At 50.3% G+C, this 18,465-nt stretch overlaps 2 protein-coding genes across 2 annotated transcripts in view; both read right to left on the bottom strand.

The window, feature by feature from the left end:
• The window catches only part of LOC144247857 (uncharacterized), a 29,819-nt gene extending 27,804 nt beyond the window's left edge, over nt 1-2,015 (bottom strand). Inside the window, 1 exon segment of the mRNA XM_085564077.1 lies at nt 1,979-2,015. Coding sequence (XP_085420203.1) covers nt 1,979-2,015 — 37 coding nt within the window.
• LOC110483670 (uncharacterized) lies at nt 1,879-12,783 on the bottom strand. The gene is given in 4 exon segments (XM_085564369.1): nt 1,879-3,083; nt 10,016-11,368; nt 11,555-11,633; nt 12,484-12,783. Coding segments are annotated over 3 exon segments (2,052 nt in total). The 5' UTR covers nt 11,589-11,633; nt 12,484-12,783; the 3' UTR covers nt 1,879-2,418.
• Nucleotides 12,784-18,465: the final 5,682 nt, after the last annotated feature.

The following is an 18,465-nucleotide window of genomic DNA, read 5'->3' as shown; positions in this document are numbered from 1 at the left end:
CTAAAACAATAACCAAGGAATCTGCATGACCTAAAAAAGCAGACCTGAGGAGGAGATATGATAAACAGTTCTTGGAATATGTAAATTAGATTTAGGAAAAGGTTCCTTCCAATATAAGTTTAATAAAATTCACTTCTATTAGATATTCTAATAATTATTAGAATTATTAGAATTTTATAAACTTTACTTACAATTATAATATACCTTTAATACGGCATAATTGTTTATGAATATAGAACAGGCTGATGCATTGGAAATGGTATCTCAAGAAGGTTTCCAAAGTAGCAGGGGAGTTCTTGGCCATGTGTGAAGAAACAGCATGGCTATAACATCATTGCTCAATGGTTGTTGTCTCCTATTGTCCTTTATTAAACTTTTAAATTTTCACAGGAGACTGGACGAGTGTTTCACAGGAAATTGGTCAGTGCGTCCTGTGGCAGGAACTGGAAAAGGCGCTGCGCTCTGCGAGTCTCCCCGGCAGCTGCCAAGTCCGAGCCACAGATCTTTCCTAATTCTTTATGACCCTGAGACCTCTTTCCTATTTCTCTACCTCACATTCCTTGGTCAATACTATCTTCAGTAAAATACATGTTCAAAAAAATACGTGGGTTGCGGTGCTGTGGTCTCATTTGCACCTTCCCTCGGGTAGAGGTGTCTCTCCCTCTGGGACTGCAGCCCACGGCCAGGGTCCCTACATATTCATACTTAGGGTACACGGAATATTGCTTTGCATCTTTTGAGAAGTTTTGATCCTTAGGAGGACACTGCTTTTAATCTTCAATTATGTGGAAACCTTCTAATATTTTGGGATGAATTGGAATCTAGGAGAATTAGGGGTCTCCCCAAGAGGGGAACCACAGGAGGGGCTTCCACACCCTTTCCCTGCAGTCGTTCTGGGATTCTCACTTTCCTTTTCTACTTCCCACAGCTTTGAGCTGGGAATGGGCTGGAAATGTCCAGCAAAGCCACCTCTGATGTCTGCTCTGGTAGCCTACCACACAGCTTCTGCACCTTGCCACCTGCCCCACCACAGCTCCCTTGGGAAGCAGGGCAGAAGCAGCCCCTGGGAGCCTTGGGAATTTCCCTTCTGGATCCATGGCACACGCCCAAGCGCTTTGGAATTTCACTTTACATGGCACGGCACTAAACGTCCCTCCCAAGAACCCTCAACTGGATCAAACCCACCATCCTCCACATTCCCTGGGAGTTCACCCCATGTCCCCCCCATGTCCCTGTCCCCCACGTGTCCCCACCCATGTCCGTGTCCCCTGACGTCCCCATCCACACCCGGATCGCCACCATATCCCCATTCATGGCTCTCCCCCTCCCCAGCTGCTGCGGTGCCGGATTCCTTCAGCCCGGTTCACTCCCGACGCCGTCGGCGAGAGCGGCCGCCCCCAGAAAGCTGCTGAACCTGGGCTGCGGCTGTGGGGCACAGATGCTCTACGGCACGGGGGGACTGCGACGAGGGGGGCACAAGGAACAGGGAGAGGTCTCCTGTGTGTTTTCCAAAGGGGCTTATTCCCAGGGGGTCAGGGACAGAAAGACCCTGAACAAAGGCACACAACCACTGATATCCAGGGGAGGCCTTAGGGGCAGCACAGTCTTTAACCAGCTGCGAGAAACCTGGGCAGGAACACAAGGTGGGGATCCAATGTTTAACCCAAGAGGGGATCGCAGGGGAGGAGAACAACTGAAACCAATCCTTGGGGCCTCCTCCAAGGATACAAAATGGAGAGGGAAGTTTCTAGAGAAAGGGGCAGGCACGGGAAGGGGGTGACACTCAATGGGAGCAGGGACAGAGAAGAATAGGGCAGGTCTTTGGGGAGCGGACACCTTGGGCAAAAACACCAACATAGGAGAGATAGGAACAACATATGGGCTACAAATTTGCTCTAAAAATAGAAAACGGGGAGGGGGTTATGGAACTGACTACTAGGAACGAATGACAACTGAAAGTACACACCGCGACACCCACCCATGCCCGTGTCGCCCATGTCTCCTTCCATGTCCATGACTCCCCATATCACTGTCCAAGGCCATAGCCCCTTCAGCACCCCTTTCATCCAGGTGCCCACACAGAGCCAGGAACATGTGGAGACCACCAGCCAGAGGATCAGCAGCACCATGGATCACCAAGTCTCTGCCCAATGAGGACCACTGTGCATCATCCCATGGGGGTCCTCCAATGCGGGAAGGAGTTGGAGCAGCACCCAAAGCTCCTCCTGCACACGGAGCACTTATTGGGTTGCCCTTACTGCTCCCTCCCTTGCTGTTGATTCACTGTGAATGTCTGGGATATGCTCTTCCCACTCTTGAGACACTGTTTAGACTCTTCCCAGTGTGGATCCACTGGTGGGTGAGGTGAGTGGAGATTTTCTTAAAGCCCTTTCATCAGTCAGGGTAGCGGAAGAGCCTCTATTCTGTGTGAATCTGCTGATGCTTGAGGAGACGGTATCTGCTGTGAAATTTCTCCGCACACTCAGAACACTCATAGTGCTTCTCCCCAGTGTGGATCCTCTGGTGGGCAATCAGGTTGGATCTCTGGCTGAAGCTCTTCCCACATTCTGAGCACTTGTAGGGGCAATCTCCAGTGTGCATTGCCTGGTGCATGATCAGGTCAGAGCTGTCACGGAAGCCCTTCCCACATTCCCCACACACATAGGGTCGTATCCCCGTATGGATCATCTGGTGGCGGTTCAGGTGGGAGCTCTTTGTGAAGCCTTTCCCACATTCTCCACATTTATAGGGCCGTTCCCCGGTGTGAATTCTCTGGTGGCGGATCAAACTGGAGCTCAGCCTGAAGCTCTTCCCACATTCCCCACACTCGTAGGGCCGTTCCCCACTGTGGATCCTCTGGTGGACGATCAGGTGGGAGCTGACACTGAAGCTCTGTCCACATTCCCCACACTCGTAGGGCCGTTCCCCAGTGTGGACTCTCTGGTGGCACATCAGATCAGAGGTGTCCCTGAAGCTTTTCCCACATTCCCCACATGTGTAGGGCCGTTCCCCGGTGTGGATCTTCTGGTGGCGGTACAGGTGGGAGCTGATTCTAAAGCTCTTCCCACATTCCCCGCACTGGTGGATCTTCTTACCATCATGGGACTCCTTTTGGACCACCACCTCAGAGCCCGGGCCAGATCTCTGACTCTCTCCCTCCCATAGCGGGGGCATTTCCTCCTCAGAGAACACTGGGCTGGGTTTGCAGCCCCTGCTCCTGTGGGATCTCCGTGGCTTTTCCTCCCCATTGCATTCCTGCGCTCTCAAGACACTCAAAAAGGTCTCTGCCATGACGTTCTGCTGGGGGAATTTGTCCTCCCTAGTCACCATCCCCAACTCCTTGTCTGGGGGAGGAAGGACAAGGAGAGGATGGGATTTGCCTCCCTGCCAGAGGGAAGGAGATTCCCCCAGTGCCTCCCCAGCAGGAGAGCATCGGCAGCAGGGCTGTCCTGCAGCCGGGAGCTGGGAGATGGAGAAGGAGAGAAGGGTAAATTGGCCCTGATTTCCTCCTCAACTCCGTGGGTGTCCTGGGGCAATTTCTGCTTCAACACAGCCTCCTCCTCTCTCCAGATAAGTCTTGGGAACGGGAAATCCTGCTTTGGAGGAAAAACAAGAATTGAGTGCATTGCCTTTGAGGGCCCCACTGGCCAAGTCCATCCCTACAAGTCAGCGAGTGTCTGGTAGCCAGAAAAACCTCCAAAAATCAAGGAGGAAACCAAAAACCCTCTCCCAGGAGTTCCCTGTTTCCAGTGTCCTTACATATGTCTTTTGAGGTCCCCCTTCCCACAGCTGCTGGGGGGTTCTGTGGGTCCGGGGCATCTCCCTCCTGTCCCGGGTCCTGCTCAGCCATGCCGAGGGGGTTTTGGGCTGAGGGGCTTTGGGAGTCCCAGGGCTCATCCTCCCCTGATTCCAACGTGGCTCCCAGCTGTCCCAGGGCCCCCTACTCCAGCATCCCCCCACTCCGCGCACTCACGCCTTCCCCCGCTCCCCGACAAGACTTTCAGGCTCCGCCCGCCCGCGCCCACTCATCCCCCGCCTCCACCACCCCTCCAGCCTGCCGCAGCCCCCCCGGCTCTGCTATCGCCCCTCTCCCCACGCCGGGGCTCCCGCCTTTCGTCCCCCGCCCCTCCCGCCCATCCCCAAAACCCATGGCCCGCCCGCCGCTCCGGCCCGAGCGCCACGTGGGCCCCGACAAATCCCCCCGGGGCCATTTACGGCTCAGCTCTGCACTCCGGCAACAGACAAAAACATCCCCTCCTCAGAGAAATTAAAACATTCCCCTCCCTGCGACACCGAAATACATCTGGGACATGACTCCGCAATCGGCGGGGTCCAAACCTCACCAAACAAACCCCAACAAACCCCCCAAAAGAATCCCCTCCCGCAGCTGCCGCCACAGACTCGGGCCGAGCCTCCCCTCCCCGCTCACCTGCGGCACGCAGGGCAATGCGATGCTGCCGGGGCCAGCCGAGCTGCGGGCTCCGCGGGCTCGCCCTGCCACCCCGCAATGCTCCTTCCTTCCTCTGCTCCCCTCCTGCTGCTCCTCTTCCCGCTCCTCCTGCTCCTGCTCCTCCCCTTCCTCTCTGCCGCTGCCCTTCCTCCCGCTCCTCCTCCTCCGCTCCCGCCCCGGACCCCCCTTTCGCTCCCCCTCTGCCCCACGGCCGCAGCAGCAGCGGCTCTCGGGCAGGGCGAGAAACCCCCCGGAGCCCCCGGCGATGGGCAGGGGGCTCGGGGGCCCCAGTGCAGACCCGTCCGTCCCGTGCCCCTCCCGCCCAGCCAAAATCCCGCTCCCGGGGCTCGCTGGATGCGAGCGGGCGGCGCAGGTGAGATGCAAGTGGGGAGCGCTGGGCGCTGCGGCTCTGCCCGGGAACTGCGGACTCACCGCTGAGCAGCCTTACAGATACATATTATAACATTGGCTTCTCGAAAATATTAAAAGGGCTTCTATAAGGGTTGTGTTAAAGTAACTCTGTTATAAAAATATAGTTTTTGTTTGTGTTGTTAATTAAGCTTAGTGAAATAGCTGATCTAGTGTGCTTGTGTTGCAATGCCTGCTTGGATGGGATCACATCCAAGGAATACAGGATGAGCACACCTGCTACAGGTATGCACCTCTCAGCACTCACCCTCTGAAGACAGCAAGGACTAAGGTCCAAACCTGAAGGTTATGATAAAAATGGACTAAAACCATAACCAGGGAACCCGCTTGCCCTAAAAAGGCAGAACCGAAGAGGAGCTATGCTAAACAGTTCTTGGAATATAGAAACGTTGGGAATGCTCTGCTTTCATCTTAGACTTCCTTGTTTCTACCGGGGCAACTGCTGCTGGCTGTGACTGCCCTTGTGGTTCAGCTGGAACCTGGACAGTTGTAACATCTGTGGGTTCCACAGCTGTACTATTAGACTGTCCCTCCTCAAGGCAAAAGGCCGGTTTCTCACCAGCTGGGGAAATGCACTCCTTCAGCATCTCTCGCATCTCCTTAACCAGAACCCTCACCCAATCTGGGCGGTTCATTTCTGAGGTGGGCTGTGGGGCAGGGTCAGGCTCTGGAGTAGCAGCATCTCAAGTCTCTGGGGCAGTGTCAGGTTCTGCAGGAGCATCTCTAGCCTCTGGTGTAGGTGTGAGGGTAGTTATCCAGGTTGATCTTCCCTTATCTCTGAGTGCTAAATATAACAGGCAGATCAGCAACACCAGCCATTGTATGATATCATTATGTCTAGGTTCGACAAGACAGGAATCTGCGAAGGAGGGCTAAAGCCTCCTGTGCAATGGAGAAGGTAAACCCCCTCCCTCCGAATTACTAGGAGTTTTAAATCAAAAGGCTCTCAGGCAAAGATATGGGAATGGGAGTAACAATTCTTTACTAGGAGAAAAATAGACAACAATTTAAAAAGGCAAATGCAATCGGTACAAACAAAACTAGTGAAAAAGTACAGAACCTGAGGATTCGGGGTGCCAGTAGCAGTCCTGCTGGGACGATTGATCCCCTTGCAGTGGTTGATGAATTGCAGCTGCAATGGTGATCTTTAGAAGGGTATAGTTTTCCTCTGAAGATCTGGTGGCAGTGGGGCCGGTCTTCCTCTGCGCCGGGGTTGCCTCCGAGCTCCTCCGCCGTCGCCTCAGCGCACTCCGGCTGCTTCACTGCGAGTGCCGCCAAAGAGAGCTGCTTCTCTGGCAATCCCCCAAAGTAAAGAGCTGCTCTGTCCCCAAAAAGGTACCCCCTTATATCCAATAAAAGAGTGCTTGGCTTCCCCCTCTGGGTGGAACATCTCACAATAGGATGGTGTTATGTTACCAGCTCTGCATTGAATCAGTCAATGGCCCACTAACGAACCATTACCTCTTAGGAGCAAAACCGGTTCTTGGAAAAGATAACAAAACCTGTCCAACAGGTTTGCCTTCAACAGATGGCAAATAGAATACAAGCTTATCTTACAACCCAGGACACATTAGCACTTAGAGAGGATCTTAACCCTTTGAGAGCTGGTGGAGCAGACCCAAAAAGATGGTTAAGAGGCTGGGAGAAAGTTTCCCCAGGTGCTATTTCCTCGCAGTAGGTACCATTATTAAAGTAACCCCAAAAACATACAGTTAGTGTGTGATAGCTATGAATCCATGTACCTGCCTTCCAGAGGAAATTAAAGATCCATGAATTCCTTACTCAATTAACCCAGAAGCCAAACTTGATAACAGACACAGTAGCCTTAGTTATAGGACCCATTTTTAGATAAGGGTCTGCAAATGGGAAAAGTATAGCTACGATCACATGACACCCAAACCAAGGTAAACTAGACCACATGGTGATGCTTAAGATGTTTCTACACACAACAACAACAAAAACAAAACCAAATTACTTAAGAACTGTTAATCCTTTTTCCCTCTCAATGCCCTCGGGCCCCACGTTGGTGCGCCAAAATCTGTCTTGGTTTGACAAGACAGGAGTCTGTGAAAGAGGGCAAAGCCTCCTGTGCAATGGAGAAGGCAAACTCCCCCCTCCCTCCGAATTACCAGGATCTTTAAATTAAAAGGCTCTCAGGCAAAGATATGGGAATGGGAGTAACAATTCTTTTCTAGGAGAAAACTAGACAACAATTTAAAAAGGCAAATGCAATTGGTACAAATAAAAACTAGTGATAAAGTCCACAACCTGAAGAGTCGGGGTGTTGGTAGCAGTCCGGTTGAAATGACAGCTGCTCCTCTTGCATTGGCTGATGAATTGCAGCTGCAGTGGTGATCTTTAGAAGGTATAGTTTTCTCTGAAGATCTGGTGGCAGTCGGGTCGGGCTTCCTCTGCGCCGGGGCCGCCTCCGAGCTCTGCCGCCGCTGCCTCAGCACGCTCCGGCTGCTTCGCTGCGAGAGCCGCCCATGGAGCTGCTTCTCTGGAAATCCCCCAAAGAGAGAGCTGCTCTGTCCCCAAAAAGTTACCACTTTATACCATAAAAGAGTGCTTGGCTTCCCCCTCTGGGTGGAACACCTCACAATGGGATGGTGTTACATTTACCAGCCCTGCAGTGAGTCAGTCAATGGTGTATAAACAAACCATTACCTCTACGGGGCAAACCATTGTCTTTGGAAGAGATAACAAACCTGCCCAACCCCCAACAGATGGCAAATAGAATACAAGCTTATCTTACAAACCAGGACAGACTAAGGTCCAAACCTGAAGGTTATGATAAAAATGGACTAAAACCATAACCAGGGAACCCGCTTGCCCTAAAAAGGCAGAACCGAAGAGGAGCTATGCTAAACAGTTCTCGGAATATAGAAAATACATTATAAGTACAATTTTTCCTAAATCTAAGTTTAATAAAATTTACTTTGATTAGTTATTCTAAGAATTATTAGAATTTTATAAACTTTACTTATAATTATTATATAATTGTACTTATGTCATAATTGTTTATTAATATGGAAAAGACTTATGCATTTCAAATGGTATCTCAAGGATGTTTCCCAAATAACAGGGGTGCTCTTGGCTAAGAGTGAAGACACAGCAGGGGCAAAATATCTTTGCTCGATGGTTGTTGTCTCCTATTGTCCTTTATTAAACTTTTAAATTTTCACAGGAGACTAGACTTGTGTTTCACAGGAAATTGGTCATTGCATCCTCTGGCAGGAATTGGAAAAGGCGCTGTGGTCTGCGAGTCTCCCCGGCAGCTGCCGAATACGAGCCAGAGATCTTTCCTAATTCTTTATGTCCCTGAGACCTCTTTCCTATTTCTCTACCTCACATTTCCTGGTCAATACTATCTGCAGTAAAATACATGATCAATAGAACCAGTGGGTTCTGGTGCTGTGGTCTCATTTGCACCTTCCCTGGCGTAGAGGTGTCTTTCCCTCTGGGACTGCAGCCCATGGCCAGGGTCCCTACATATTCATACTTAGGGCACACGGAATATTACTCTGCTTCTTTGGAGAAGATTTGATCCTTAGGAGGACACTGCTTTTAATCTTCGTTTATGTAGAGATCTTCTAAAATTTTGGGATGAATTGGAATTTCAGAGATTTAGCGGTCCCACCATCAGGGGAACCACAGCAGGGGCTTCCACACCTTTTCCTCGCAGTCGTTCTGGGATTCTCTCAGAGACTCACTTTCCTTTTCTACTTCCCACAGCTTTGAGCTGGGAATGGGCTGGAAAATGTCCAGCAAAGCCACCTCTGCTGTCTGCTCTGGTAGCCTACCACACAGCTTCTGCACCTTGCCACCTGCCCCACCACAGCTCCCTTGGGAAGCGGGGCAGAAGCAGCCCCTGGGAGCCTTGGGAATTCCCCTTCTGGATCCATGGCACACACCGAAGTGCTTTGGAATTTCACTTTCCATGACACGGCACTCCACGTCCCTCCCAAGAACCCTCAACTGGATCAAACCCACCATCCTCCACATTCCCTGGGAGTTCACCCCATGTCCCCCCCATGTCCCTGTCCCCCACGTGTCCCCACCCATGTCCGTGTCCCCTGACGTCCCCATCCACGCCCGGATCGCCACCATATCCCCATTCATGGCTCTCCCCATCCCCAGCTGCTGCGGTGCCGGATTCCTTCAGCCCGGTTCACTCCCGACGCCGTCGGCGAGAGCGGCCGCCCCCAGAAAGCTGCTGAACCTGGGCTGCGGCTGTGGGGCACAGATGCTCTACGGCACGGGGGGACTGCGACGAGGGGGGCACAAGGAACAGGGAGAGGTCTCTGTGTGTTTTCCAAAGGGGCTTATTCCCAGGGGGTCAGGGACAGAAAAACCCTGAACAAAGGCACACAACCACTGATATCCAGGGGAGGCCTTAGGGGTGGCACAGTCTTTAACCAGCTGCGAGAAACCTGGGCAGGAACACAAGGCGGGGATCCAATGTTTAACCCAAGAGGGGATTGCAGGGGAGGAGAACAACTGAAACCAATCCTTGGGGCCTCCTCCAAGGATACAAAATGGAGAGGGAAGTTTCTAGAGAAAGGGGCAGGCACGGGAAGGGGATGACACTCAATGGGAGCAGGGACAGGGAACAAAAGGGCAGGTCTTTGGGGAGAGGGACACCTAGGGCAAAACCACCAACATAGGAGAGATAGGAACAACACATAGGCAACAAATTTGCTATAAAAATAGAAAAGAGGGAGGGGGTTATAGAACTGACTACTAGGACCGAATGACAATCGAAAACACACACCACGACACCCACTCATGCCCGTGTCACCCATGTCTCCTTCCATGTCCATGACTCCCCATATCACTGTCCAAGGCCATGTCCCCTTCATCTCCTCTTGCATCCAGGTGTCCAAACAGAGCCAGGAAGATGTGGAGACCACCAGCCAGTGGATCGCCAGCACCATGGATCTCCAAGTCTCTGCCCAACGAGGACCACTGTGCATCATCCCATGGGGGTCCTCCAATGGGGGATGGAATTGGAGCAGCGCCCAAAGGTCCTCTCCCACACAAAGTACTTGTTGGGCTTCCCTTACTCCTGCCTCCGTTGCTGGTGGGTCACTGTAAAGGTCCAGGATACGCTCTTTCCACTCTTGGGACACTGTTAGGGACTCTCCCCAGCGTGGATCCACTGGGGGGTGACACAAGTGGAGATTTTCCTAAAGCCCCTCCCACACTCAGAGCTGCGCAAGCGCCTCTATTCTGTGTGAATCTGCTGATGCTTGAGGAGATGATATCTTCTCTGAAACCTCTTCCCACACTCTGAACACTCATAGTGCTTCTCCCCAGTGTGGATCCTCTGGTGAACAATCAGGCTGGATCTCTGGCTAAAGCTTTTCCCACATTCTGAGCACTTGTAGGGCCTCTCCCCAGTGTGGATCCTCTGGTGCACAATTAGGTTGGCGCTCTGGCTGAAGCATTTTCCACATTCCCCGCACTTGTAGGGCTTCTCCCCAGTGTGGATCCTCTGGTGGACAATAAGGTTGGCGCTCTGGCTGAATCTTTTCCCACATTCCCCACACTTGTATGGCTTCTCCCTGGTGTGGATCCTCTGGTGGACCATCAGCTTGAAGTTCTCCATGAAGCTCTTCCCACATTCTGAGCACGTGTAGGGGCTTTCCCCAGTGTGCATTGCCTGGTGCATGATCAGGCGAGTGCTGTCACGGAAGCCCTTCCCACATTCCCCACACACATAGGGTCGTATCCCCATGTGGATCATCTGGTGGCGATGCAGGTGGGAGCTGCTTGTGAAGCCTTTCTCACATTCTCCACATTTATAGGGCCGTTCCCCGGTGTGAATCCTCTGGTGGTGGATCAAACCGGAGCTCAGCCTGAAGCTCTTCCCACATTCCCCACACTCGTAGGGCCGTTCCCCACTGTGGATCCTCTGGTGGACGATCAGGTGGGAGCTGACGCTGAAGCTCTGTCCACATTCCCCACACTCGTAGGGCCGTTCCCCCGTGTGGACTCTCTGGTGGCACATCAGATCAGAGGTCTCCCTGAAGCTTTTCCCACATTCCCCACATGTGTAGGGCCGTTCCCCAGTGTGGATCTTCTGGTGGCGGTACAGGTGGGAGCTGATCCTGAACCTCTCCCCACATTCCCCACACTCGTAGGGCCTTTCCCCAGTGTGGATCTTCTGGTGGCAGACCAGGAGGGAATGCTTGGGGAAACTCTTCCCACATTCCAAGCACTTGTGGGGCTTTTTGCCATCACGGTCCTCTTTATGGACCACCACCTCAGAGCCCTGGCCAGATCTCTGGCTGCCTTCCCCACACAGGGTGGATCTTTCCTGCTCCGAGCACTCTGGGCTGGGTTTGCAGCCCCTCCTCCTGCAGGATCTCCGGGGCTTTTCCTCCCTGTTGGATTCCTGCGGTCTTGAGACGCTCAAAACTGCCTCTGCCGGGAGGTTTTGCCGTGGGGATTTGTCCTCCCTGCTCTCCATCCTCAGCTCCTTGTCTGGAGGAGGAAGGACAGGGAGAGGATGGGATTTGCCTCCCTGCCAGAGGGAAGGGCAAGGAGATCCCCCCAGTGCCTCCCCAGCAGGACAGCATCGGCAGCAGGGCTGTCCTGCAGCCGGGGGCCCTGCTGGGCTGGGAGATGGAGCAGGAGAGAGGGGGAAAGAGGCACTGCCTTCCTCCTCACCTGCCTGGGGGTCCCGGGGCAATTTCCGCTTCATCACAGCCTCCTCCTCTCTCCAGATAAGTCTTGGGAACGGGAAATCCTGCTTTGGGGGAGAAATAAGAACTGAGTGCACTGCCTTTGAAGGTCCCACTGGCCATGTCCATCCCTAGAAGTCACCAAATGTCTGATGGCCAGAAAATCCTCAAAAAATCAAGGAGGAAACAAAAAACCCTCTCCCAGGAGTTCCCTGTTTCCAGTGTCCTTACATTGGGCTTATGGGGGTCCCAATTCTTAGAGCTCCTGGGGGTTCTGTGGGTCCGGGGCATCTCCCGCCTGTCCTGGGTCCTGCTCAGCCATGCCGAGGGAGTTTTGGGCTGAGGGGCTTTGGGAGTCCCAGGGCTCATCCTCCCCTGATTCCAACGTGGCTCCCAGCTGTCCCTGGGCCCCCTTCTCCAGCATCCCCCCACTCCGCGCACTCACGCCTTCCCCCGCTCCCCGACAAGACTTTCAGGCTCCGCCCGCCCGCGCCCACTCATCCCCCGCCTCCACCACCCCTCCAGCCTGCCGCAGCCCCCCCGGCTCTGCTATCGCCCCTCTCCCCACGCCGGGGCTCCCGCCTTTCGTCCCCCGCCCCTCCCGCCCATCCCCAAAACCCATGGCCCGCCCGCCGCTCCGGCCCGAGCGCCACGTGGGCCCCGACAAATCCCCCCGGGGCCATTTACGGCTCAGCTCTGCACTCCGGCAACAGACAAAAACATCCCCTCCTCAGAGAAATTAAAACATTCCCCTCCCTGCGACACCGAAATCTGGAACATCACCGACATCTGGGACATGACTCCGCAATCGGCGGGGTCCAAACCTCACCAAACAAACCCCAACAAACCCCCCAAAAGAATCCCCTCCCGCAGCTGCCGCCACAGACTCGGGCCGAGCCTCCCCTCCCCGCTCACCTGCGGCACGCAGGGCAATGCGATGCTGCCGGGGCCAGCCGAGCTGCGGGCTCCGCGGGCTCGCCCTGCCACCCCGCAATGCTCCTTCCTTCCTCTGCTCCCCTCCTGCTGCTCCTCTAACCGCTCCTCCTGCTCCTGCTCCTCCCCTTCCTCTCTGCCGCTGCCCTTCCTCCCGCTCCTCCTCCTCCGCTCCCGCCCCGGACCCCCCTTTCGCTCCCCCTCTGCCCCACGGCCGCAGCAGCAGCGGCTCTCGGGCAGGGCGAGAAACCCCCCGGAGCCCCCGGCGATGGGCTCAGGATTCAAAGTATGCTTTTTAGGTAGTACACACGTTTGGAAGATTTTGGGAAGAAAGGGATTTACTCAATCCAAAAGAAAAGGGACTGGTACATGAGAGACTCATTGAAACTTCCTGAAGAGTTAGGTGTAGTACGCATTAAAGGATATCAAGGGGGAATGGTTTTAAACATAGAGGGAATAAGTTGGCAGATCAAAAGGTTAGAGATGCAGCAGAAAATGGGAGCAAAAGAGTTATGTTAATTCTGACTCCCGATCAGAAAGTATTGGAAATGTCAAAGTTTAGTGAAGTAGAATAAAAGGAATTACATAAAATAGGGGGAAAGCAAGATCCATGTGGGAAATGGAAACTTCCTGATGAGAGGCAGTTTCTTAATAAGTCGCTTAAGAGGAAAATATTCGAAGACATGCATCAAAAAACTCATTGGGGTTTGTGTTATCACTTTTATGAATGGGGTCCCATATGTTCAGTTTCATACAATAAAATACAATGAAGTGGTCACAAAGAGTTATTTTGGCAATGGTTCAGGTAAAGCATAAGCGAAACCGATCGGGATACGGGATACGGGGAGGGCTTCTCACCCTGCCACCCATTCAAAGGCACAACTTTTGTACTGTGTGCTAATACATATCCATCATTAGTTCCTGTAAATCTCCTCCCAGTTTTAATTCTGGAAATCCACATCACTCCACTGCACAGCACACTCTCCCATTGTTGCTTTGGGGTCTTCTGGTCTCTTTGGGGTCTTCTTGGAGCAAGGCTCGCTGTCCTCCTCGCTGTCCTCTGAGTGACCTGGCAGGTTGTGCATGCACATTGAGCTTGATGCATTATGTTCCAATTAAGCCTTATTATTTCATAGATAAGACCACTATTTTCACTTCCCTATCTGGAATGGTCCCGATTTTATTCATATTGAAGGTAAATCCTGCTCTGAGAGTTGTCTTTTAGCTTCAGTTGTTGCCAATTTTGGTTTGGGGGTCAGTTCCTGACTTCCTCCATCCCAAGGCCGAATCCAGCTCCTGCATCCTGCTTCCCACGTGTATTCTTGAAGAAACCCATCTGCTTTGTAACACTAATCACATCCACTTTTCCAATTATTTTCCCAAATTATTGATGTAATTACAACTTATTCAGCACAAATCACATCCATTTATCACACCACTTTTTAAGGAATTATGTGTAGATTGGAATTTTTGGATTGACAAAGTTAATAACTGGGAAATCTATAACTTGCCAAAAAGTAAATAAAAAGGTAATGAGAAGAACAGCATTAGGAAGCTATGAGTTAGCTCTGTGACTGTTTCAAAGTATCAACTGGACTTTACTGACCTTCCCCAAGTGCAGAGGTGGAAGTTTTTATTAGCAATAATAGACCATTTGACTCATTGGGTAGAAGCTGTTCCCACTGTCAGAACTACAGCTAATGTGGTATGTAAATCTTGGAACAAATTATTCCCAGGTATGGAATGCTTAATAGAATAGGCTCAGATAGAGGAACCCATTTCATGTCCAAAGTCTTACAGCAAATAACTCCAGCCTTGGGAATAAAATGAGAATTACACACCCCAGGGCATCCACAGAGTTTGGACTGGGTAGAAGGGATGAACCAGGCATTAAAGAGAAATTCCACCAAATTAATGATTGAAATCCAAATGTCATGGGTAAAATGTTCATCTTTGGCTCTATTGAGGGTCCAAACACAACCTAGATCAGGCCTAGGAGTGTCACCCTGTGAGATGATGTTCGGGTTACTCTTTCTGACTACCCAGCATGAAGCAGGGGAAATGAGTGTTTGAAAATGTGTCACAAGAATTGCAAAAATGCTTAAAAATTTGCGGTTGGAAGAGATAATCCCTCAAACCACACCTTTAGAATTTAAAATTCATAATATGCATCCACGGGAATGGGTACTAGTGAAAACATGGAAAGAACAATCTTTAACTTCATAATGGGAAGGTTCCTTTCAGGTACTACTGACAAGTGAGGCAGTGATCTGGACCAGGGAACAAAGATGGATTAATGCCAGCAGAATCAGAGGATCTGTGAAGGAACCTGAGGAATGGACTATAACATCTAAACTGAGTGATACCAAATTGACTCTCGAGTGGGAACTGGGTGGTAATGAACAGAGAGGACCCAAATGATCCAAGGAAAGTACAAAGAATCACACCTAATTGGGAAATAAGGCTAAGCTTATTTCAAGTGACACCTGGACAAGTTCTGAGACACCTCCTTGGGGAGGAATACTTCCATTTCAAACAGGAGGGTCACGACTGTTTCCATCAGAGAGTTTTCATATTCTGGCTTTAGCCTGTAACTTATACAAAGAAGAGAAGGAATTAGAACTTCCATCAGTGCCATACCATATACCCTGTTTGATTCATCCCAATACTGGACATGCCAGCTGGGTTAAATGTAAATGTTTAAATTGTGGGAAAAGTTGGTATTGTAGTTCGCAAAATTGACACTCTCGTTGCAGGAAGTGTCGAGCACCAAATTTATCCCGTATCCAGATTGAACTCAAACAACTGAAATAGTAACTTTGCTTTGTGGATGGGAATTATTAGTGCCTGTTGAATTGGAGATACCTGAGGAATGCTGAGAAACCACAGCTAAGGAGCGTCAAAAACAATTTGCCTGGAAATTAGTAAAAAGGAAGTGACAAGGGAAACAGAGGGCAAGCCTAGGTTGGCCACTGTACTCGCCACTGGGAAGATCGCACATACCTGCTATGGGTTGCAACCCCATAGGCATATCCCCATAGGTGGGGATATAAACCATACCAGACTTCTGTTATTCCTCTTTCTGTCATTCATTTCTTGTCTTTTCCCTTTCAGGATACTGGCAAGACTGTGCCACAAATGCGACAGAAAGTATTACATGGAAAGAAACCAAAGTTCCTTTTTTTGTTACACACACCCATGTCAACAGCCACTGTTACAACCCATCCAAATTAAGTACCTGCAGGCAAAATGGGGAAAAATATTGGATTACAAGGAACTTAGGAAAAAGTGGTAATAAATGGGGCATTGAATGTCCAAAAAGGTAGATATGGAGTTGTTTTACATTTGACCTTAGGGGTGTACTCCAAGATTCAGTAAAAGAACAATTAGTAAACAAAAAGGTAAAACCAGCACAGCAATGTAACTTTGTATTGGCCCCAAATTATATGCTGAATTGTATTATATAACTCCAAGCAGTTATAGAGATGATAACAAACAAAGCTGCTCAGGCGCTGGAATTAATATCAAGTCAGCAAAACCAAACTAAAACTGTGGTGTATCAGAATAGGTTGGCTTTAGACTATTTATTGGCTAAAGAACTGGGTGTTTGTGGAAAGTTGAATTTATCAGATTGTTGAAAATAGATTACAATGGGGATTTCATCCTGGAAATAGCAAAAGATATCAGAAAAATAACCCAGGTACCAGTCCAAAATTGGGAACCAATCTTAAAACCTAACTGGTGGGGTAATGTATTTGGGATAGGATGGTGGAAAAAATTAGGTTTCTTCCTTTTATGTGCTACAGCTGGTTTGATATTTCTTCCTTGTTTAATCCTGTTTTATTTGGCTAATTACCAGCATTGTCCAAAACATACATGTGGACAAGAAATATTGCTCAAGACAAATGATTTATAAAGATGTCTTGGTTCGACAAGAGAATAAGAGGGTGGTTTGTTATAGATATGTATTATAATATTGTCTTTTTGCCAATATTAAAATATATTCTATATGTGTTGTTTTAAAGTATCTTTGCTATAAAGGTACAGTTTTTATTTCTGTTGTTAACTAAAACTTATATAAAACTGATATAATATGCTTGTGTTACAATGCCTGCTTGGTTGGGATAACATCCAAGGAATATATGATGAAGACACCTGCTGCAGATATGCAAACTATCAACACTTGCCATCAATAGAAAGTGTGGACCAAGGCCCAAACTTGAAGGTTATATTAAAAATGGACTAAAAGCACAACCAAGGAATCCACATTATCCACATGCTCTAAGAACACAGAACCGAGGAGGAGCTATGCTAAACAGTTCTTGGAATTTGCAAACTAGATTTGGGAAAAGTTTACTATACATAATTGTTTATGAATATGGAACAGGTTGATGCAGTAGAAATGGTATCTAAAGGATGTTTCCAAAATAGCAGGGATGCTCTTGGCTGAGTGCCAAGACACTCCCAGCCATAAATATTTGATTTATTGTCTTTGTCTCCTGTTGTCCTGTATTAAACTTTTAAATTTTTACAGGAAGTTAAACCTTGTTTTTCACACAGGGACATCCTGGGGTCATGTGGGGGTGTCTGAACACAGGGCTCTGGGATATGCTGGAGGGCACCAGGGATGTTCCAAGGGGATAGGAGGGCAGAGGGGGACTGGAGGTCCTTCAGGAGCACCTGTGTGCCCAGGACTGCGCCGTGCCCTTGCCCCCCGGGACAGCCAGAGCCTCCCTGCCCAGGCAGTGGTCACTGGTGTGGGAATCCTTAAAATCAGAGGGTTTTGGGAAAGCTGCAAAAGGCAGGCCTCAGAGACAGCAGAACTGCAATTCAAGCTAAACAGTAGCCATAAGATTTGTCAGCAGAAAAATTATATAAGAAGTAGAAAAGTAAGGACAAATCAAACAATGGTCAGTGTATTAATGCTTGGGTAGAATAACTCCCTAAGTTCTAGAAAAGCATATCTAGCAAGGTATTAGGAAGTTTTAAGCTGAATAATGGAGGTCTGTGCATTGTATTTTAAGGCTTTCAAGCAGTTATTGTATTGGAAATAAACAGGCATTGTTTTAACCAAAGGTATGTGTGCTTATAGCAGTTGGATAGAATTATTGTCAATATGCTTTTGCTTTGTGTGATTGGTCAAAAAGCTTTTAAAGTATGTTGTAACATTAAGTTCTTTGTCTGCTGCCTGGGATGTGAGCTGCTGTCATCTTCGCATTTTCATAACCATGTAATGAGACTGATGCTGGAAAATAAACAGCTCGAGATGTGTTCCTCAGCAGTCCCATTTGTGATTTGTACATAGACCCACAGCTGGCAATAAATGGCCCTGTTGCTGGGGGCACATTCCATGTCAACAATTGCTGGGAGCCATTGCTGGGGGCAGGTGCTGTGTCACAGGGGAGCCCTTTGTGACATCCCACTGCAGCCCCTGCAGTCAGTGTCCACCAGAACAGAGACAGGAGAGGATAGGATGGGAATACAGAACTGGCGAGGAGCCTCTGCACACAAGCCTGAGACTATCCCTGCTTCCTCAGCAGCCCCGAGGTGCTGAGGTTTTCCCCAAAAGATTCTCATTTCCCCTTTCTCCGCTATCAGCCTTTTCCTTTCTATGGAAGGATGGAGAAGAAACCCCTGACCCAGCCCAGGGTGGTGTCGGGGGAGGACGGGGCTCCCCAGGGAAGCAGCTCCCCAGTGGAGCCCCACAAGGTGACAATGATGCAGCCCCTACAGACAGGTGAGTGAGGCGCCCTGCTGGGCTGGGCAGGGCTGGGACCCCAGCCTGTTTCCCTGGCTCACAGAAGCCCAGGGGTGGCTGTGATGCCTCAGTGCTGAAGCTGCTCAGGGCTGAATGGCAGCCTCAGCACAGCCTCTGCCGAGGAGGGGGTGAGCAGAGGGGCCCTAACTCCTGCTCCAGGTTGAGTGTCACTGTAGGGCACGAGAAAGCACGACACGAACCACTGC

The sequence above is a fragment of the Lonchura striata genome, chromosome 32, assembly GCF_050655825.1.
Source record: "Lonchura striata isolate lonStrDom1 chromosome 32, ASM5065582v1, whole genome shotgun sequence".
NCBI classification, from domain to species: domain Eukaryota; kingdom Metazoa; phylum Chordata; class Aves; order Passeriformes; family Estrildidae; genus Lonchura; species Lonchura striata.
This window is presented reverse-complemented; position numbering and strand designations above follow the sequence as displayed.